General features: G+C 54.6%; 1 protein-coding gene and 1 pseudogene across 11 annotated transcripts in view; both read right to left on the reverse strand.

Moving 5' to 3' along the window:
• Nucleotides 1-4,555: 4,555 nt before the first annotated feature.
• Nucleotides 4,556-6,701, reverse strand: LOC149128550 (small nuclear ribonucleoprotein-associated protein B' pseudogene; annotated as a pseudogene).
• Nucleotides 6,702-10,388: 3,687 nt separating this feature from the next.
• JAML (junction adhesion molecule like) overlaps nt 10,389-22,402 on the reverse strand; it is a 28,385-nt gene continuing 16,371 nt past the window's right edge. For 9 of the 11 annotated variants that reach the window (XM_089334521.1, XM_089334519.1, XM_089334520.1 and 6 more), the window contains 5 exons: nt 21,990-22,221; nt 16,720-16,858; nt 13,633-13,693; nt 13,052-13,138; nt 10,389-10,861 (listed from right to left, as the gene is read on the reverse strand). In XM_089334521.1, coding sequence (XP_089190647.1) covers nt 10,769-10,861; nt 13,052-13,138; nt 13,633-13,693; nt 16,720-16,858; nt 21,990-22,221 — 612 coding nt within the window. In that variant the 3' untranslated portion in view covers nt 10,389-10,768. The remainder of the gene's footprint in view (nt 10,862-13,051; nt 13,139-13,632; nt 13,694-16,719; nt 16,859-21,989; nt 22,222-22,402) is intronic. The other 2 variants (XR_016234874.1, XR_016234873.1) reach the window with 1 other exon arrangement.

Genomic DNA, 22,402 nt, shown 5'->3' on the forward strand with positions numbered 1-22,402 from the left:
GAGGGAAATGCTTGTTTTTGTGCTCTTTGGTGAGGGTTCAGGGAAGTGAGTCGGAGGGGTTTTGGGGCACAACTTCCTCACTGTCCAACGTTTCCATGACAAACAGAGCATGGCAAAGGAGGCTGATGCCGAAACAGCGAAGAGATTTTACCTTCCAACAAATCCTTATCCACACGAAGCAGCAGGGAAAAAAAGACATTTTTGAGCCAATCAGGAAAACTTCACCGAGTTTTAGAGTGGTTTGCGAGCACCCCTGCTGAGTGTGATTGCAGGAAAAAAAAGAAAAAGGCTGGGGAGCCTTTTTTTACTGGCCAGGGCTACTTTGGGTGTTTATAACATCAGTCAGGGGCCCTGCAAAGTCAGCCACCTACAATGAGCCTGCTGCAGACTCACTGAGTCAAGTCCCAGCTCAATGCGCCCACCCCAGGTTTAACCACTGGAGTGTGGTGACAGGATATACTCAGATGTGCTGTAAAATATTCCAGGAGTGGGGAAGGAGGCGGGAGAAGCAAGGCCAGACACTGTCGAAGCCGACTGGTGATGGGCGTGCAGGGCTTTGGTGCAAGCTGGGGAGTTTTTTGAAGGAGGAGGAGGGATGGGTTAAAGTCACCAGGTGGAGGACTGAGGGGAGGAGGACCCAGGTGGCCCTGTGCAGAGAAGGTGACCACAGCCTCGCCAGGAGCGGGCCAGGGTGGAACCCGAGCTCTCTGGCATCGCCAAGGGCCTGTGTGTACCTAAGAGGGACCTTAACCAAGCACGCTGCCTGTGATACCTCAGCTGCATCTTTTTTCTTAACGTATTTACTTATTTATTTGAAAGGCAGAGTTACACAGAGAGAGGGAAAGACCCAGAGAGATATCTTCCATCCATTGGTTCACTTCCCAGATGGCTCCAACAACCAGCACTGGGCCAGGCTGAAGCCAGGAGTCAGGAGCTTCTTCTAGGTCTCCCACATGGGTACAGGGCCCAAGAACTTGTTCCATCTTCCACTGCTTTCTCAGGTGTATTAGCAGGGAGCTGGATCGGAAGTGGAGCAGCCGGGACTGGAACCAGCACTCACATGCAGCTTAACCCACCACACCACAATGCTCACCTCTCAGTTTCATCCGAACCTTGGGATAGGTGATTACTTTTATTCCTTTTGCTTTCTTATTTTTTTTAAGATGTATTCATTTTATTAGAAAAGCTGAGTTATAGAGAGAAGGAGACACAGATAGAGAGATCTTCCATCTGTTGGTTCACTTCCTAAAAGGTCACAATGGTTAGGGCTAGGTCAGGCTAGAAACCAGGAGCCAGGAGCTTCCTCCAGGTCTCCCATGTGGATGGCGGGGCCCAGGCACTTGGACCATCTTCTGCTGCTTTTCCCGGACCATTAGCAGGGAGCTGGGTCGAAAGTGGACACAGCCACCCATGCTGTGTCTCCACGGGAGGGGAACATGGAACCAACCCTGGGGTTGCTTAGAGAGGCACAGGGAAGGGAAGGCTGGGGGGATGACAGAAAAGAACAGGCCAAGGGGCCTGGCTCAGAGCAGCCGCCAACTGCCCAGGAGCACGGCTGAATGAATTAACGAATCTGGAGAGGCAATGGGGGAAGGAGGTGACATCTCGCTGAGGCCTCTGGGAAGGAGCACAGGGGACCAGGGCCGGAGGCAGAGCTGCCCACGGCAGAGGGGATGGACCCACGGGCCCTCTGTGCTAGTCCATGCTGGATTGTGCAGATGCTGTCCCTGTCCCTTCAGCAGGGTCTGGCCCTGGCCAGCGGTCCACAGAGCACCCAGTCCCTAGGAGGGAATTTCAGGTGAGAAGGGGAGAGGCACCCTGCAGGGAGAAGCGACCTCTATCAGCCGCCGCTGGGGCCCAGCCCCAGCTCGCTCCAGCCCCAGGCCTCCTCTGTGTCAGCGGCTCACAGGTGGACTCGGAGAGACAGCTGGCACCAGCCTGGCCTCGGCTCCCGCCGCAGCCAGCCCTGCCAAGGCCCCTTCTGCCGCACAGACACTTGTCAGCCCAGCCCCACTGCCAGAGATTTTTGGTTTGACGTAGCCGGCCTCTTCCTTTTTCTGCACGCAGCGGAGGGGACCCAGAGACGGAAGGGATGCCGCTTACCTGGCTCATTTGCGCTCACACTGAGGCCAGAAGCTTCTATTTTGAGGAACTGAAGCAAGAAATGGACCCAGGAGTTCTGCTTTCGTACAGAATCTGGCTATGAGGAAGTAGGGATCCAGACCTGGCATGGCCTTGTCCAACACAGCCCTCCAGCACCAGCTGTCAGGGCAGAGGCCCCAGCGGGGGTGGGTGGTGGCAGGGGAGATGGTGGGCGGGCAGGGGGCATGCCAGGGCCTCCGCAGAGCACACTGGGGCCTCCGAAAGAGTAAACCTTCCTTAGGATCGAGTCAAAGCTTGGCAAGCAGGCAGCCAAAGCTGGCTGAGCAGAGCGGAGACACCAGGATCCAGGACAGGCTGTCTGGGGAGGAAGCCCTGTGGTTTTGGCACTTCGGGGTCATTCATCGCTGAGCTGTTACTGGACATCACTCAATTACCTACCCTGCTGGGAGAAGCAGTGTTACAAATAATTCAAAAGCAGTAGTTTTCTTCTGTCTTCCAGCCTCATTTCTCAAAGTGTGGTTCCCTGTCACGTGTCACCTGTGTCACCTGGGAGCTCATTAGACATGCGAGTCACTGGCTCCACCCGAAGTTCACGCCCTAGATGGCCACAATGACCCAGGCTGAGCCAGGCTGAAACCAGGGGCCAGGAACTCCGTGCAGGACTCCCACGTGGGTGCAGGGGCTCAAGCACTCGGGCCATCTTCCACTGCCTTCCCCCGAGCATTAGCAAAGGGCTGGCTCAGAATCAGCACCACCAGGACTTGATTCAATGTGGGATGCCAGTTGCAACACAGGGCCCCAGAGTCTACAATTTTTTAAAGATTTTATTTATTTATTTGATAGATAGAGTTACAGACAGTGAGAGAGAGAGAGACAAAAAGAAAGGTCTTCCTTCCATTAGTTCACTCCCCAAATGGCCACAATGGCCAGAGCTGCGCCAATCCAAAGCCAGGAGCCAGGTGCCTCCTCCCGGTCTCCCATGTGGGTGCAGGGGCCCAAGCACTTGGGCCTTCTTCTACTGTTATCCCGGGCCACAGCAGAGAGCTGGACTAGAAGAGGAGCAGCCAGGACTAGAACTGGCGCCAATATGGGATGCCAGTGCCGCAGGCAGAGGATTAACCTACTGCGCCATGGCGCTGGTCCCAGAGTCTACATTTTTAATAAGATCTCCAGGTAATCCTTGAGCAGATTAAAGTTTGAGAAGCACTGCCTTCAACTTGTATTAAGGGGTTTATACCCCACAAGCAAGGACTGGGGAGAGGGGTAAGTAGAAAAAAGCCTCAGGCTAAACGGTGGCCTCGAGGGTCCACAGAGCAAGCCTGGCACTGCTCCTGGGTTGACTGATAGGGGTTTAGTCCACCTCTCTTCTCTCTTCTCAGCCCTCTGCCACCAGGCCAGGTCTCTCTGACCCCGCACACCCTCCAGGTCTCCATGACTTTGCCTTTGCAGTTCCCTCTTTTAGGAATGCCCCTTTGCCTCTTGCCTGCTCACAAACCCACGGTCCTTCTTCCAAAATCTGCCCAAATCACCTATGCCTGAGCCTCTGACTGCCTTCTCTGTGTTCTTGTGACTTCAGCTGCCTTCACTCATCCATCATGCTAAGTCTCTCCCTCAACAAACTCAAATAATCCCCATCCCTTATCGCCAGAGGGTCGCCGCAAGTCCCCAGCGGACGCAGACACCGCGATAGCGATGCCGGCAGTCTACCTGCTAACCCAGCCGGCTCCTGCGTGACCCACAGAGGGACAGCGCACACAGCACGGATGTGCTGGGCAGAGGGCTGATTCTTGCCCTGAGCGGGACAGAGGACCGGCTGAGATTTCATCAGACTACTCGGTGCGGCGTGCAGTTGAGAATTTAAGAATTGTTACCGCTGGAATTTGCCGTGTGATATTTTCAACACAAGACTGGGGGCAACTGGAACTATGAAAAGTGAAGCTATGCGCATGTGCAGCCGCCTGTATCTAGTCGATGATCTTGGTGCTCTAAACAGTGGGTTAGAACAGGGGCCCCAGACAGGAATGACAGACAGCTCGCCATTGAGGGCTCCTGTTCCACCCAGGGAGATAACTGTGCAAACTCACAACACAGCAGGGCGAGTGCAGGCCTGTGTGCAGGACACCTTGTGTCGTTCAGCCTCTGCGCTAAGAGAGCATGGTCATTATTTGTTTACACACTGGACCTCCCCAGCGGAACTGCAGCTCTTAAGGACAGCTCTCCAGAGTCTTCTGAGAGTGCTCTGGGCCTCTGCTGATCCCCAAGCGGATGAGAATGTGGGTGGGCGTGTCTCTCACACCTCCGGGGAAGGGGTAGATATTCCATCAGCCTGACCCTCCCCAGCCAAGGTTGGTAGAACAGGTCTATTAGCTCCCTCCACCCTCTAGGAAGTGCATTCTTTTAAAAACAAAACAAAACAAAACAAAACAAAAAAACAAGTATCTCACAGTTCAATTACTATATGCATTTATCAGTAGCAATTATTAATGCATGAAAAGAGGACAAAAAGCTCACAAACACTCAGCACAATTCCACAAGACACTGCAGGGGGAAAAGGGATTGACGTAGGTCAGCAGCACCCTAGGGTCTTGGGAGGCGCCGTTCCTGGGGCCAGTGGGCCTCTACTTCTTGGTGGAGGCGGTCTGGCTTCTGGATGGGGCATGCCCAATTGGCAGGTGCATGATGGTCTCATACCAGGCGGAGGAGCCATAACGCCTGGAGGTGGGGCTGCTCTGTGGGACTTCGCTGTGCTGGTGGGTCCTGCGCTGGGGCTCCAGCAATGTTCGTGATAGCAGCAACAGCAGCGCTTTGTCTGCCCTGTGGAGCCATTCCCTGCTGTGCCAGCCCCCAACTCCTCGGACAGGGGGGGCCTGCCAATCCAGCTAAGCCTTGAGAGTTAGACCCCAGCTGATCCTCCTCTGGCAGCCACTCTCCCAGAGCTGTGGTACCCAAGCAATGCCAGTGCCTTTGGGAAGTGGACCCCTCCACAGTCATGAACACCAAGTTCTCCCCACACAGGGACACCACACCCAAACCCTGCTTTTCTCCATGCTCTGCTTGCCCCACATTCTTCAACTTTGTCTTCTTGAACTCATCACCATCACAGAGGATCCAACTTACACGCTTGTCAGAAGCCCAGAAGGGGCCAAGGAAGACTGGGCTGTCTTGTGGGGCACATCTCATTCTATAGCGTGCAGCATCTTGCTACTCTCACCCATGGTCATGACTGCCGTTCCCCTGGATCCAACATTCAAAATCTCAGGACCCCTAGGACCTACGGAAGGCGATGGAGAAATGCCGGGAGCAGGTTCTCCTAGGAACAAGGCGAGCTGGGCAGAGGTTTCACAGACAGCCTTGTTTGGGCGAGGAATTCAGCTATCTTGATATTCGAACTGTGCTTTAACTAGCTGGTGGCGTCTCAGCTAAGAATGCCCACCTCAGTTCCCCCTGGAAATCCACCAGTTCCCCGGAAATCCACCGCACGTACTTGCTGCCGCTGCGTCTTGGGTCCGACTTGACCCTGTTGGCTGTTCAGCAAAGCCGCCCTCCCATGTTTGACGGACTTCCACTTCTGGCACGTGCCGCTCTGTGGCCACCTCGGGTGCTGATGTAGGCAGGCATACAGGATAAAATTGATCAGGTTTGTGAGCTAGAAGACCACGCCCCTGTGTGACCTCATGCCCCTACCTGGCCACACCTGTGTACCCACCAGCCAATCAGGTTCATTAACCACTCCCTTTTGGAAGTGGATTAAAAGCCTGGGACACAGTGTGCCTGGCCCTTTTCATTTTGCCAGTGAGGGCCCATGCTGCCCTGCACCTCCAGGGTGTGTGGCCTTCGGGCCACCTGCCCCATGCTTCCTGGCCTGCATGCTCCTCTACATGGCTGGTTCCTGGGACTCAGTATGAATCCAGATTTATCTCTCTTTTAGATAGGGCCCTCACTCTCCTATGCATCTTTCTTGCTGGATATAAGCTTAAAACGTATCATGCCACCTCATTCATTTATGCCAGTATTCAGAATTCTTCTCTGAATATTAGGCAAGAACCCACACAGGCTTATTAATATTGGGAATTTATTAATAACCACACGGTGATATGGTATGGCACCCCATATTCCGATATCAGTGCCAGTGATCCCAATGACGGTGGCTGCCTGCAGCCCCACAGTCCTGAATGGTTTTGCCCTCGGGGGCCTCCAGACCCTCACGCGGGATTCCAGACTGCAGCTGCCACCCTATGCAAGCACAAGAGGGGGCTGCAGAAAATCTCTAGGAAATCCGTTCTACAGGGACTGTCCCACGTGAGGAGAGATGCTGCAGGGGCCGGGCAAGGCCTGAAACAGGAGCGCTAAGAGCATAAGTTCTCAGGGGAGGGGGAGCAGCACGGTGGCACAGCCGGTTAAGCCTCCACCTGCAACACCGGCATCCCATATGAGCGCCGATTTGAGTTCCAGCTGCTGCACTTACAATTCTGTTGCACCCGGAAAAACAGCAGACAATGGCCCAAGTACCTGGGCCCCTGCACCCACATTAGACCTTGATGGCGTTCTAGGCTCCTGGCCATTGCAGCCATTTAGGGAGAGATATCTCTCTGTCTCTGTCTCTCTGTTTCCCTTCCTCCCTCCCTCCTTCCCTCCCTCCCTCTCTCTCTCTCTCTCTCTAAATCTGCCTTTCAAATAAATAAATAAATCTTTAAGGAAAAAAACCTCTCTGGGAGAAAATAAGGTATCACACCCATGACACAATTAGAAGACAACGGAGAGAAAGTCTGATCAAATGCAGAGACATGAAGGAAGGTGTGAGAAATAGGAAGAGGAGACCAGGCAGGCAGGGGGGACAAGAAGGGCCCAGGTGTGGGCAGGCAAGGAGGGAAAGGGCACCCCGGGCATGAAGGCACAGAGCGCAAAGGCTCAGCCACAGGAGGGAGCAGACGCAGGGGCAGAAGGGCAGACAGGGCAACCCCAAGCAGACAGCACCAAATGCAGAACAGAGTTCATGCCATGGACCTCCTGGGACAGCTGCGCCCTCCCTGTTCCTGCCACTTATGAAACCAGCAGGGTCTTGGGTCTGTGAGAAAGCCCTAAGTTTCCGGATGTTTGGATGCAGAAGAGCTGTGTCAGAGCTGGGTTTTGCAGAAGTGGTCATGGCTTGCCTGAGCTCGCTGAGCAGCCGGTCAGAAGGTCAGTGGCCCCAAGAAGCGATGAGGTCGGAAGCTAACTCACAAGCTAGGGCTCCTCAGCTCTAAGACACTGGGCTACTGCAGGCTCAACACCACCTGCTCCCACCAGACCACACACACACACACACACACACACACACACAGTTGGTATTTATAAATGCAAACTGTCAATGCAGACACGCCCAGGGACCAGGGAACAGACAGCAGGTGGCAATAAGGAACAAAAGATCAAAGGGCCGGCAGCCTTGAAGGAGGCTCATCCGCCCCCCCCCCCCCGCTCCCCCCCACCCCACCCCGCCAGCCCCAGTGCACAGGCAGCTGTTTGCCGGCCATGAGCTGGGTTCAGAAGCTGCTGAGTGCTCCACTGTTCAAGGGGTGACCACACCCCCTCCACCCCGGAGCCGCTTTCTCTTGGCAAAGGCCTTTGAAGATGGGAGCATCTGGTGTCCTGGGGACCTAAAATGCTGCAAACTCAAGTAACAAAACTGTTTGCAAAGGATCTATGTCAAGGAGATTCAACAGGCTCACCCTCCAGCAGCCTCCCCGGGCCGCGCAAGGGCCTTGCCTATCCTCAGCGTGTCTCTCTCTCCCTCTCCCCCTTCCTCTCTCCCTCTCTCTCCCTCTCTCCCTCTCCCCCTTCCTGTCTCCCTCTCTCTCCCTCTCTCTCCCTCTCTCTTTCTCCCTCTTATGTTACTAAGCCCGGACAGCCAGACTGGCTGGCAGGACAGAGGTAAAAGAACCAGTTCCTGAGGGACAAGAGTTGTGCCGATACCCCCCAAGGGGGAAAGTCCCTTCGAGGGGGACGGAGCGCTCAGACCAGGCACTGCCCCTATGTTACCGCATTTAATCATTGCACAAAGATCCTGTGAATCTCCTTTTCGTGTTTGGATGGTCTCCAACTTCTGGCTGTCCGATTTAGGAAAGAAACCACACTTAGAACTTGGAACTCTTCCAGGGCTAGCGTTATGTGGCACACGCCAGGCAGAGCAGCAGCTGCACCCCAAGCAGCCCCACGGTCACAAGGGGACACCACCCACACTCTATGGTGAGCTGTGTGGCTGAGTGAGGATGCTTGGTAGGTTGGGATAGTAAATGCATTTTGACTTAGAATATTTTTAGCTTAACATGAGTTTCTTGGGACATAACCCCAAGTCGAAAAGCATCGATATAGAAGAAACAGGGCTGGAGAATTTGAGTAAACTGCGATGTTGAAGAGTTAAGAGACGGAGCCGGGATTTGGACCAGAACGACTGGACCTTGGAGCCCATTCTGTGTGTTGTCCATCTTCACGTTCCTGGGCTGAAGAGACAATTGCATCTATGACAAGGACACAAGAGAGCAAGCAACAGCCATTTTTCTTCTAGGTTTTTTTTTTTTTTTAAGGCAGAGAGAGAAAATTTTTTGTCTGCTGGTTCACCCCAAAATGTCTGCAATAACTGGAGCTGGACCAGGTTGCAGCCAGGACCCAGGAGCTTCATCCGGGTCTCCCAGATGGGTGCCAGGGACCCAGGTAGCCGGGTCATCATCTGCTGGCTTCCCGGTGCATTAGCAGGAAGCTGGGTCAGAAGCAGAGGAGCCAGGACTCCTCAGGCACTCTGACGTGGGATGCAGGCGTCCCAAACAGTGGCTGAACAACCGCATCTCCGCCCCAAGCAGGCGTCTCTCAGGGCCCCGTGCGGGGCTATGTTGACTTGAGGAAAGTTAGTATTTGACAGTGTGGACTTCTGCCTGGAACCCTGGCTCCACACAGGTGTGTAAGAGGATGGATTGTGGGGAAGGAAGGCCTCCCCTTCCTCCTCCTCCTCAGTCACACTGGGAGTGACTCCAGCTCAGACGTGGGTGTGACTACAGCTCCCTGGTCAGGGTGCCCTCTGAGGATCATGTGGACAAGCTGCCCCACCCATCCCCAGCTCTTATCCCAATGGCTGTGCGGAGTCTGAGCAACAGGTGTAAAATTACCACTCACCCACCTAACTCCGTGTCCTGGAAGCCGCCCTCCAGTGCATGCAATGTTTGAGGAAGGAGCTAACCCAGGAGAGAACGTTACTTAATAGCCCAAAAGAAAACCACTTCCTCTCTGTGAACACTGGGGATATGAAACAGTCCACCTCCCCCCTGCTTACATGTCAGCACGGGTCTCTGATGTGCCTTAGCCCAACCCTGCCTTCAACACCCATGAGGCACATCACTGACATGTGCCTTATTTACAGCCCACTGGTGAGAAGAAAGAGAGGGAGAGACAGAGAGAGAAATCTTCCATCCACTGGTTCACTCCCCAAATAGCTGCAACAGCCAGGGCTGGGCCAAGCTGAAGCCAGGAGCCAGGAGCTTCTTCCAGGTCTTCCACATGGGTGAAAAGGTCCCAAGTACTTGGGCCATCTTCCACTGCTGTCCCAGGCCTATTAGCAGAGAGCTGGATTGGAAGTGGAGCAGCCGGGACTCGAACAGGCCCCTGTATGGGATGCAGGCACCGTGGGCAGCAGCTTGACCCACGTGCCACAATGCTGGCCCTGAAAAGGAGATCTTGAACGACTCTTATCCACAGTAAACCAGGACAGCTGGCAACAGTGGGTGTGCTCTGAGAGCGTCCTATGTTTGGGGAGTTTGGGGAATGCAGCCCCCGCTGAGACTAGACCAGAACTCAGAGACCCATGTGGTGAAGTCCAGGCTGGACCCTGGAGCCTGGCAGTCACAACCAGAGTTGTTTAAGACCAGCTTATCAAATCTGGGGTAGCAGCCCCAAAGTGCAAGCACCTCAAGTTTCAGATCAAGCAGTCAGTCAGCGGCCGTACACCTGGCAGCCCATGAGAATCCTTTTGAAAACCACAGACGCCTACACTCCACCCAGAATCCCCAATCAGGGGGCCCGGCCAGGAGCCAGCAGCACCCCAAAGCCCAGCAGGAATGAAGAGCCCAGGGCTAGACCCAGGAGCAGCACTCCTGTCCCATTTCCTGCCCACTCAGCCTCAGACCCTCCCCGGACCAGGACTGGCACCGGCACCGGGACCAGCCCCAGTGTGTGAGTCACCATAGCTCTCCTCCAGGAAGTCCATGTGGCCCTGAGGCCCTTGTGTGAACTCCAGGCGGCTCAGCCAGGACATGAAAATGGACGATTCCACAGACCACATTTATTAGGGACAACTTAGCAAAGGAATTGTTTAGGTTGGTTTTGTCTCTGGGACTCCTCCCAGGGACTCATCCCCAAGGGTGATCCCAGGCCAAGGATCCCACCCAAGGCTGTGTTTGAGGCTGCTGCAGGGGCTCAGCCAGGATCCCCATGGCCAGGGGCTGGGCCCTGGCCCCTCCCTTCATCAGGGCCTGTTCCAACAGGGCTGTCTCGGGCTTGCCAACAGGCTCGAAACCCTCCATCATCAGCCCCGGGAAGGAGCAGAGAGGCAGGAGGGGAGCTCCCAGGGCAGGGTCTGGAACAACAGGTGCAGGGGCTCAGGCCTCCGCCACGGTGAGCAGGAGGGAACGCTCTCTTCTCCTCACAGAGCTGGCTGCGGTCCTGGCACTCTCCCGGCTGACTTCTTATGCACTGGGCTATTCAGATCTGACCTTGGCGTGGGCCACACCGGATGCTGTAGGAGAAGAGAAGCAAGAAGCCACACAGGCTATGAGAGGCGGCTGGGCAAGAACTCTTCCCCAGGCCCCGCCAGCACTGGCTTTCCCCTGCTGTACCTCTGCTGATTCTCAACACCCAATTTCAGGATAAGGAGACTGAGACCCAGAGAGGCCACAGCACCTGCCAAGACCTCCTGGCCTGGCCGGCGCCGCAGCTCACTAGGCTAATCCTCCGCCTAGCGGCTCCGGCACACCAGGTTCTAGTCCCAGTCCGGGCGCCGGATTCTGTCCAGGCCAGCTCTCTGCTATGGCCAGGGAGTGCAGTGGAGGATGGCCCAAGTGCTTGGGCCCTGCACCCCATGGGAGACCAGGATAAGCACCTGGCTCCTGCCATCGGATCAGCACGGTGCGCCGGCCGCAGCATGCTGGCCATGGCGGCCATTGGAGGGTGAACCAAGGGCAAAGGATGACCTTTCTCTCTGTCTCTCTCTCTCACTGTCCACTCTGCTTGTCAAAAAAAAAAAAAAAAAAAAAAAAAAAGACCTCCTGGCTGCCAGACCATAGGTCAGGGCTCGGCCCCATCTCTAACAGCAAAGTTTGTGATTTTTTTTTTTTAAGATTTATTATTTATTTGAAAGAGCTACAGAGAGACAGGGAGACACAGAGATCTTCCATTTGCTGGTTCACTTCCAAAATGGCCCCCGTGGCCATGGCTGGACCAGACTGAAGCCAGGAGCCAGGAGCTTCTTCCGGGTCTCCCACGTGGGTGCAGGGGCCCAAGCACTTGGGCCATCTTCTACTGCTTTTCCAGGCCCTAGCAGAAAGCTGGATTGGAAGTGGAGCAGCCAGGACTCAAACCTGTGCCCATATGCGATGCAGGCACTGCAGGTGGCATTTTAACCCACTGCACCACAACATGGGCCCAAAGCTTGTGATTTTAACCACTGTGCTAAGAGCCTTAGAAAGGTGCAATGACAAGGTGCCTACCACAGGGACCCCTGGGGACCCCCAGGGGCTGGGTGCCAGGACACCCAAGGACAGCAAACTCTGCAGATGCTCAAGTGCCTTGCAGAAGACGGCATATGATATAGACTCTACCCCTCCCCCCATAGACTTTCCACCTCCCTAGACTGCTAATTGTGATACCTAATACAGTACATAGGCCGGGTAAATATCTGCTAGACTGTGTTGTTCAGGGAGTAAGGAAAGTCTACGTGTTTGGTACAGACACAGGTTTTTTTTAAGCATTTTCCATCCACGACTGGGTGAACCCGTGGATCTGGAACAGAAGGGCAGTGTACATTTAAGTAAAGGGAAGGAATCCAGCCACAGGAAGCAGCAGAGTTTCCCCTGCCCCCGCCAGAGCGGCCTGCAGCCCGCAGTTCACCCCCAGGCTTCTCGAACCCGGCATGCAGTGTTTCAGAGTCCCCACACGGGGCCGGGCATCTGGCCTTGTGGTTCACATCCGGATGGAGGGCCTGGCTTTCAGTGCTGGCTCCAGTCCTGCAGGCGGCGGTTTACCCTGCTGCACCACAACCTGGGCCCCAAAGCTCCAGCTCCGCTGGTTACGGCCACCCACAGGGGACACCGGCAGTGAGATCCCAGCTCCTGGCTCCCAGTTCCAGCCCTGGTCCAACCCCAGCTGTTGCAGGCCTCTGAGGAGTAAACCAGCAAATGGGTTCTCTCTTTCCTTCTCTCTCTCTCTCTTTCTTTCAAATCAATAATTTTTAATAATCAACCAGCCCTAAAGGCCTTTGAGTTTGTGGCCAGGTCTCTCATTACGCTCACTCTGTTGCCCCCATCTCAAGACGAGGCAGGGGCTGTTAGCGCTGCATGGGGGGAAGGTAGCCATAAAGATGATCGCGCCTCTCACTTCTGACTCAGAGCCACAGGTAGGTGTCGAAGGGCCAGGACGAGCCTGGTGAGGCCCTGCGGCATCACAGGGTCCCAGCGGGCGGAGGGCGTGAGGGGGAAAGAGCCTGTGCAGCTGCAGCTCGGGGTGCAGCTCGTGCGGGGCGGGGCTCTCACGCACCCCTGGCAGATCCTTCTCTGCCGCACTCAGCAGGTGGGACGCGAGCTCAGTGCTGTTCCAACAGGGACAAGCACGGCCCCGCACACCCAGCCCTGCTGAACCCAGCAGAACCCCCCGCCCCCGCCCCTGCCACCTCTGGATGCCAGGCTCAGCTGGGGCCCTGAATCACACTCACCATGGTCATGTAGGTGGCCTCTGATTTCCCACTCGGATCTTCTTCCTCGGTCACTTCCCGTGTAGCTATCGAGGAGTACACGTGTTTCTAGAGGGGGAAGACATGGTACAAGGTTCTTAAACGTCAAGCGTATCGGGGCTCCGTGTCACCAGCATCCTGCATCGCAGCTCCAGTCAGGAGTTCCAGTTGCTCTGCTTCTGATGCGGCTCCCTGCCTGGGAAAGCAGTGGAAGATGGCCCAAGTTCTTGGCCCCTGCCACCCATGTAGGAGACCCAGAAGAAGCTCCTGGCACCTGGCTTCATTCAGCCTGGCTCAGAGAGGTGGCAGAGCTCCGTGACTCCAAGTCCAGTACTCTTTGTCCGGCTCACAGCTGCCGGAGCTGGGCTGGCTGCTACCCCACTCCACTCCTCACTGGTGCTTATGCTATGGACAAAGGCTTCCTGCGTGCCTGCTCTGTGCCTGGCTCTGGCCTGCGAGCTGAGACATCGGCTGAGTAAGACCGGGTTCCAGGGAGTGAGAATGGCACCCCCTGTGACCACTTAGGAGTGTCGGGCTGGGGCTGCCCCCGCTGCTCCTCTCACCTCTGGCTGAGCCTTCTTTGCGTTCTTCAGGTTCTTTACCATGGCTGCTGAATCTGCGGAACTGCAAGGCAGGAAAAGCAATGTGGACAGAAGCAGCGACACTGTTGGTTCACGGGGGCCCACCTGAGGCACCCCACCCCCACAGCTCTGGGAAGAGACTGGAGGCGGGGCTACTCCTGCAGCTGGCACCACCCTTGAGTCCCGACCCGTGCAGTTCTAATGGACAGCAACTCTGGATAGAATCCTGGCTGGGAAGCAGCCTCCACTCCCTGTTAGCACTCTAACAACTTCTGTCTGTGATGGGATACACAGCGGTGAGTGAATGCATGGGAAAAGGGACCACGAGGTTAGATTTCACCGTCCTCTGCATTTCCCAGGAGTAGGAAGATGTAGTTGAACCAGCAGGGGGCAGCAGATACCAGACTAGACACCAGTTCAGGAGCTCCCAGCCTCTCCCAGGAAAGAGCAGAGTTACCCCCAGAACACCCCAGCCAAGTTGAATTTTGGCTTCCTCCCTGTCCTGGGCCCTTGGCCTTTAATCTCCCCAGCATTTGCCATGAATACTTTTTGTTCTATTTAGGCCTAAAGCAGAGTTTAAAAAAAAATAAGGATTAATGTTAGAAAAGACATTTTTGGGGGGAGGTCTCAACATGGAAATTCTTTCATCACATTTTAAATTATTAGTTGGTGCCAGTGTTGTGGCATAGCAGGTAAAGCTGCTGCCTGTGGTGCCAGAATCCCATATGGCTGCCAGTTCAAGTCCTGGCTGCTCCACTTCCCATCCAGCTCCCTGCTAATGGCCTGGGAAAGCAGTAGAAGATGGCCCAAGCACTTGGGCTCTGTAACCCATGGGAGACCCAGAAGAAGCTCCTGGCTCCTGGCTTCTGCCTGGCCCAGCCTTGATCATTGTAGTCATTTGGGGAGTAAACCAGTGGATAGAAGACCAACCTCTCTGTCTCCTTCTAATCTGACGTTCAAGTAAATAAATATTTTTAAAAATTATAAGTTGTAAGTACATTTTTCCTTTAAAACAATCCATGGCTATGCAACCGGCTGGAGGTTGAAGTTCCCAGTCAGCCCGCACCTCCACGGGCAGCACCTCCTCCTACCACACCACTATGGGTATCTGGCAGTTGCCTCCCAACCTCTCTCGGTTTAAGCACAACAGACTCACAAAGCTTGTTGGGTATATATGCTGCAGAAGTGAGCACTGCATTTCCTTTGTCACACCAATGGGACCACACAGTATATTTTAGACATTCCTATCCCAGGAGTATTATTCCATGCCATCATGTACAGGGTGGTCAGCATTTCCTCAAATGTGAAACTATCGTATATCAGTATTTTTTTTTTTTGAACAAACGTGGAAATGCTGCCCTTCTCGTTGCGGGACACAGAGGCCCAGAGTAGGGAAGGGAGCTGATGGCTGACAGGCTAGCTCTCGACTCTGCTCTCAGCACGGACCACAGCAAAGATGAGGCTACCCAAGCTCAAAACCAAATCAGAGGCCCCAGCACGTGCAAACTTGGCAGACACAGGTACTTCCAGCAGAATCCATGCTCCACTGGGAAAAGTCACTCAAAGGCCAGCTCTGGGGCAGGTGTTGTGGTGTAGTAGGTTAAACCTGCACCTGCAATGCCGGCATTCCATATGGGTGCGGGTTCAAGACCTAGATGCTCCACTTCCAATTCAGCTCCCTACTAATGTGCCTGTGGTCCAAGTGCTTGGGCCCCTGCACCCACATGGGAGACCTGGATGAAGCTCCTGGCTCCTGACTTCAGCCTAGCCCCCCCTGGCTATTGTGGCCATTTGGGGAGTGAACCAATGTATGGAAAAAATGTCTCTCCTCCTCCTCTTCTCCCTCCTCCTCCTCCTCTCTTTGTAACTCTGCCTTTTAAATAAATCTTTATTTTAAAAAAGAATCAGCCCTGGGGCTGGCACCGTGGCTCACTTGGTTAATCCTCCACCTGAAGCGCCGGCATCCCATATGGGTGCTGGGTTCTAGTCCTGGTTGCTCCTCTTCCAGGCCAGCTCTCTGCTGTGGCCCAGGAGTGCAGTAGAGGATGGCCCAAGTCCTTGGGCCATACACCCACATGGGAGACGGGGAGGAAGCACCTGGCTCCTGGCTTCAGATCGGCGTAGCTCCGGCCATAGCGGCCATTTGAGGGGTGAGCCAATGGAAGGAGGACCTTTTTCTCTGTCTCTTTCTCCCTCGCTGTCTAACTCTGTCAAATAAAAAAAAAATTAAAAAAAAAAAAAAAAGAGTCAGCCCAGGAGGAAGCTCCTGGCTTCAGATGGGTGCAGCTCCAGCCGTTGTGGCCATTTGGGGGGTGAACCAACGGATGGAAGACCTCTCTCTCTCCCTCTCTCTCTCTACCTCTCACTGTCTGTAACTCTACCTCTCAAATAAATAAATAAAATCTTAAAAAAAAAAAAAAAGCAAAGTGGGTACACAATTTAAAAATAAAATCAGCTCTACTTAGTCTTCATGGCGGAGGGGCTTTCTAATATGTTCCATCCCTTGTTGGGTAAATTGAGGGACACGGGCTGTCCATGGCCAGTGAAGGGCTGACGGCTGTGCCAGGGCATCCGGGCACCCCTGGGAGCACTGCTGCCGTCCACGTCATTTATGGAGGATCTGAGGGCATCGGTGCGGGAACGGCCTCTGGGGGGGGGGGGGGTGCGCCTTCCAACGAGGCCGCGGGCCACGCTCCCGATCCAGACCTCTGTCCGTGAGACGCCATGCGGATGATCCCAGCGTCATTTCTCTCAGGCAGTGAAAGTGGAAGACCAATTCTCTCAACTATGCTCTCCCTGGAACCCCACTCGGGAGGGAGTCTGTGCCCTCTGGACGATGCCAAGGTGAACGGAGGTGATGCAGAAGCACCTGTCACCTCAGGAGCACGGTGAGCACGGCGCGGGGGTACGCGCGATGACACCTGACGTGACAGCCAGGACGATTCCCTCGAAAATACCCCCCTTCCACGGGAACGGCACAGCAAGCGCCTTGCCGCCCTCTTCCTCTGGGGGTCAGAGGCAGCCCTGCAGCCCTGCCTGCCAACCCAAGGGACAGGGACAGCCCTGTACCTCTTACTGCCGTGGGTCCTCTTCACGATCAGTATCAAGACAGGGAGCAGCAGGATCGTGGCACAGACGATGCCCACCAAGATGAGCAGCTGATTCCCACCCAGGAGTTCAGGTCTAACGGTGGCTGGGACCACCAGTGCTTGGCAAAGGAGAAGAGCAAAGAGAGGGTCTCAGTACCCCAGAGAAGAGCCAAGAGCCCCATCAGTTCTGCACCAAGGAGCAGCAGCCAGGTCAGGAGGCAGAGGGAGTAGGCCAGATCCCAGCCCAGACAGGGACACCGGGAACGCTGCCTCCTTGGATTGAGAACCACGGTCTGACCCCTTGCTTACCCCTAAAACGTAGGTTCAGGTGGAGAGAGAGAAGCAGTAGCATCTCAACTATCATGGAGCCGCCTTTTACATCAACAACTCTGTTTCACATTTTGGCTTACCAAATCAACTTGGAAAAAAAAAATCTTGGGCATTTTAGAAGCTGCTTCTCTCTCTCTCTCTCTATGGACAAACAAATTTGTCAAAAGAATACATGCTACAAGACTCAGCCCCGTAGTCACGACCCCAAGGAAGGCACCGGAGGCCCATTCCACCCACCCACATGGTAGCCTCTGCTCGTGTCCTCAATAACATCTAAATCTACCAAATTCTGCCTCTGGCCAGACGCCACGAGGCACAGAGATTTGAGCTGAACAGTGCATGGCCGCTGCTTGCAAGCAAGGAGACAAACACGGACGCAGAAGTCCACAGGCTGCCATGGGTACTGGGCACAGGTCTGCATGAGGTGCAGAGGGGCACACGGGGAAGGGCAGCCAGTGCTCTGGGCAGCAGAAGATGAGCATTTGCCAGCAGAAGTTCAACGTGAGTCTTACAGGAAATATCCAGTTTGTTGGGCAGCCGATATGGGGAATGGCAGAAGCGGTGTTAGGCACAAGGTGCGGCACCCTCACCGCATACAGCCATTAGAAACAAGAAATGTCTCCGTGGGTCTGGGGCAAAGGGTGCACCTGTGAGTGCTGGGGGGAGTTGGGCCGCAGAGACAACGGGGCCAAGTCGGCAAGGACCTTGATCTCCACAGCCAAGAGCTGGGCCTTGTTTCTGTAGGCAGCGGGAAAACACCACCGAAAGAGCCGAAGCAGCAGAGCAGAATGCTCTGGTCTGCGATTTAGACAGATCACACCGACGGCTACAGGAAGCTTAGGGTGCTGGCTGTGAATGAAAGTGGAAATCAATCAGACCCCGACAGCCCAAGACAGAGACGGGGGGGGGGGGGGGGTGGCGGAGGCCAGGAAGGCAGAGCTCCCCAGGAGTCAGCGGTCGAAACGACGACACTCACTGCTGCGTGAGCTTAGGGGGCACAAGCAAGGGAAGCACCAAGTCCAACCCCCAGGCACCCAGTTAGACGGCCCTGGAGCTGGCGTGCTGCCGTCTGCACCACTGCGGTGGGCCAGGTGGCTGGGGAGGGGACGCCGGGATAGGTTTGAACATGTTGCATCTGAAGAATTTGTGGAAATTTGGGGTGGGATTGAGCAAAATGAGGGTACTTCACAAAAAGTATGTGAAGGAGTGAGCCCTTAGCCTACTGGTTAAGACATCCATGTCCCAAATCAGAATTCCTAGGGTCGACACCCAGCCCAAGCTCCTGGCTCCAGCTTCCCGCCAATGCAGACCCTGGGGGCAGCCGCGACGGCGCAGGTGCCTGGGCTCCTGCCGCCCAGGGTGGAGTTCCCAGCTCCTGGCTCTTGCCCCAGCCCATCCCTGGCTCTGCAGGCACCCAGGGCGTGAACCAGTGGATGGGAGCTCTCTCTATGTCTGTCTCTCTGCCTCTCAAATAAATTTTAAAAATTTTGTTTTAAGTTTGTGGAAAATGGAATTAAAAGATAGCTTGAGAACAAAAAGTGCATGCATAATCTTTTCATAATATGCATTTTCTTTTTTTATTTTTATTTATTTATTTTTTATTTTTTGACAGGCAGAGTGGACAGTGAGAGAGAGAGACAGAGAGAAAGGTCTTCCTTTGCCGTTGGTTCACCCTCCAATGGCCGCCGCGGCTAGCGCGCTGCGGCCAGCGCACTGCGCTGATCCGATGGCAGGAGCCAGGTGCTTCTCCTGGTCTCCCATGGGGTGCAGGACCCAAGTACTTGGGACATCCTCCACTGCACCCCCTGGCCACAGCAGAGAGCTGGCCTGGAAGAGGGGCAACCGGGACAGAATCCGGCGCCCCGACCGGGACTAGAACACGGTCTGCCAGCGCCGCAAGGCGGAGGATTAGCCTAGTGAGCTGTGGTGCCGGCCCATAATATGCATTTTCAATTAACATATTGAAGACCCCTTGTCTGCATGGAATTAAAAATATTTTGTACCCAAATACACTTTTCTTAAAACAAAAAGAATCATTTATTTGAAAGAGTTACCGGCTGGCACCGCGGCTCAATAGGCTAATTCTCCGCCTAGCGGCTCCGGCACACCAGGTTCTAGTCCCGGTCGGGGCACCAGATTCTGTCCCGGTTGCCCCTCTTCCAGGCCAGCTCTCTGCTGTGACCCGGGAGTGAAGTGGAGGATGGCCCAAGTGCTTGGGCCCTGCACCCCATGGGAGACCAGAAGAAGCACCTGGCTCCTGCCTTCGGATTAGCGCAGTGTGCCGGCCGCAGTGCGCCAGCAGCGGCAGCCATTGGAGGGTGAACCAACGGCAAAGGAAGACCTTTCTCTCTGTCTCTCTCTCTCACTGTCCACTCTGCCTGTAAAAAAAAGAGAGAGAGAGAGAGAGAGAGTTACAGAGAGAGAGATACGGAGAGAGAGAGATCTTCAACCTGCAGATTCACTCCTCAAACGTCTGCAATGGCCGTGGCAGGGCCAGACTAAAGTCAGGAGCCAGGAGTTTCATCCGAGTCTCCTATGTGGGTAGCAGAGGCCCAAACACTTGGGCCATTTTCTGTTGCTTTCCCAGGCACGTTATCAGAGAATTGGCTCAGAAGTGGAGCATGGACTAGCATTCTGGCATAGTGGGTAAGAGCAGCCAACTGTGGCATTGGCACAGCTCCAGTCATGTGGCCATTTGAGGAGTGAACCAGTGGATGGAAGATTTCTCTCCCACTCTATAATTCTGATTTTCAAATAAATAAATCTTTTTTTTTTTTTTTTTTACTGCAGAGTGGACAGTGAGAGAGAGAGAGACAGAGAGAAAGGTCTTCCTTTTTCCATTGGTTCAGCCCCCAATGGCCACTGCAGCCGGCACGCTGCGGCCAGCACACCGCACTGATCTGAAGCCAAGAGCCAGGTGCTTCCTCCTGGTCTCCCATGCAGGTACAGGGCCCAAGGACTTTGGCCATCTTCCACTGCACTCCTGGGCCACAGCAGAGAGCTGGACTGGAAGAGGAGCAACTGGGACAGAATCTGGTGCCCCGACCGGGACTAGAACCCGGGGTGCCGGCGCCACAGGCGGAGAATTAGCCTATTGAGCTGCGGCGCCGGCCCAAAGAAATAAATCTTTTAAAAAGAAGGAGGAGGAGAAAAAAGTGGAGGAGCTGGGACTGGAACAGGCACTCATATAGTGTTGTAGGCGGAGGCTTAACCTGCAGCACCCATATACTGATCTTTTAATTCCATTTTCCATGAGCTTTTTAGGTACCCTCACACACACACAGCCAGCCCTCAGTATCCTAGGGCTCCTCATCTGTAGATTCAGTCAATCGTGTATTAGAAATGTTTCAGGAGAAAAAAAGCTGGATCTGTGCAGGCAATTTCTCCCTTGAACAACGTGGTATGTAGCACAGTATACACAGCATTTATGTTGTACTGGGTATTATAATAATCCAACGATGATTGCAACTATATGGGAAGATGTATGTAGGTTCCATGCAAACACTGTACCATTTTATATAAGGGACCTCAGCATCTGCAAATTTTGGATTTGCAGGGTGGATCATGGAACCAATCTACAGATACCAAAGGATGACTCTGTGTGTGTGTGTGACTGTGTGTGTATATATAGTCATAGCCAGTATAGGATGCATATGGAAGGTGGTGTCCAGTACCAGCAAGGTAGGAAGGCTGGGGACAGGTGATTAGAGTCATCAGGCTACAGCAGAGGCAGAAGCAGGAGTCAACACGGCACACAGAGGGGCTGCTGGGACACGAGACAGCAAGACAGCAAGTACAGCCCTTTAGCAAGTTGTTTGGCTATGCTGAGAGAGAAATGTGGAAATGACTGTGGTGAGTGGTGGTGCTACAATGTGAAATACACCACAAACCATTGAGCTGTATACTCTAAGTGAGTCAACTATAGGGTATGTCAATTATAGCCAGAAGCCTTGCTTTAAGAAAAAGAAATACAAGCGAGATAGATAAAGATACAGGCAAGAGGAAGAACCAAACCAGTAAGAACAGGAGCAGGTGCAGCTATGTTTGCAGGCAGGGTGGGCAGGGCGGGCAGGGCAGCTGAGTGGCCCCACCATGGCACGCATCTTCCCTGGGAAGCAGAGTGCAGATTGTGAGGGAGAGGTGCACCTAGACAGGATGCTCTCAACTCCACCTGCTCTGCTGCCCGCTCCAGCCACAAGCCTGTGCTACCAACAAGGAGGTGCCTCCCTGGACTTGGCTCTCTGGCCCTGGGTGTCACGGTATGCTCCATCCTCCCGGCTCTCCCCGACCCCCAGCCAACCCAAGGGACCTCCTGAAGGCCTCAGTAAGAGGCAAAGTCCACAGGTCACATCCCGACCGCTGGGTTATGGTTTAACATTAATCCCTCACTTATCAACCTCTCTCAGTCAACACGATTGTTTATTCCCCTGGGCTGTGGAGCACAGTGGCTGCCATAGTACAGAACTTTGGATCAGAAAACCCCTCCGGCTCAGGCTGCACTCCCTGCTGTCCCCCATCAGCTCAGGACCACATTCCCTTCCACCGCCCAGCACCCAGCTCCTCCCTGGAAGCCAGGTAAAGACGGCTTTGGACATGAACTTTGCTCCATCTCTGCGCCCTCGTATCTTTACCTGGACAGACCACACTGGCAATGAGAGGGCTCTGGCAGAGGGCTGGGGTTTGCTAAATGTCAGCTCCCTTTTGCTTGGCCCAGCAGCTGGGCCAGTGTTGTGGGGAGGCAAGCAAGGCACCAAAGAAGCCACACTGAATGCGGCATCACTCCCAGGACGGTGCGGGTCAGGACCAGCCCCTGACAGCGGTGCCCTCTTCCATTTTGCATCCTGGGAGCCCCTCCGGCCTGGCCCAGCCTGCCAGCTCTGGCATCCCTCAGCACCCCCACCCCAGTGGAATGTGAGATACTTTCTTCCCGGATCACACTCAGCACGACTGTCTTCCGGAACACCAGGTCCCCCAGGTGGACACTGCAGGTGTAGCTTCCTCCGTCGGACGCCTTCACTTCCCGGAGCACGATGGAGCCATCGTGGCGGGAGATGTCCCCCGTCAGGTTCACACGGTTCTGGAAGCGGCCCCAGCTCCGGGAGTACTCCCCTGGTGTGGTGAGCTTGGGGTGGTAGCGGAGCACGGCCTCCACCTAAGAAGAAAAAGGCAAAAAGCACGAGGTTGTGAGGACAGGGCAGGGCACAAAGATCCCGGGACTCACTAGTGACGGCAACCAGGCAGTGCCGGAAGTAGCAGAGGACACGTCGTGCACGCCCACACACGTGTGCACGCTCACACACGTGTGCACGCTCACACACTGCTGGTATTTCCGT

The sequence above is a fragment of the Oryctolagus cuniculus genome, chromosome 1, assembly GCF_051225735.1.
Source record: "Oryctolagus cuniculus isolate XC-2025 breed Fujian yellow rabbit chromosome 1, ASM5122573v1, whole genome shotgun sequence".
NCBI lineage: Eukaryota > Metazoa > Chordata > Mammalia > Lagomorpha > Leporidae > Oryctolagus > Oryctolagus cuniculus.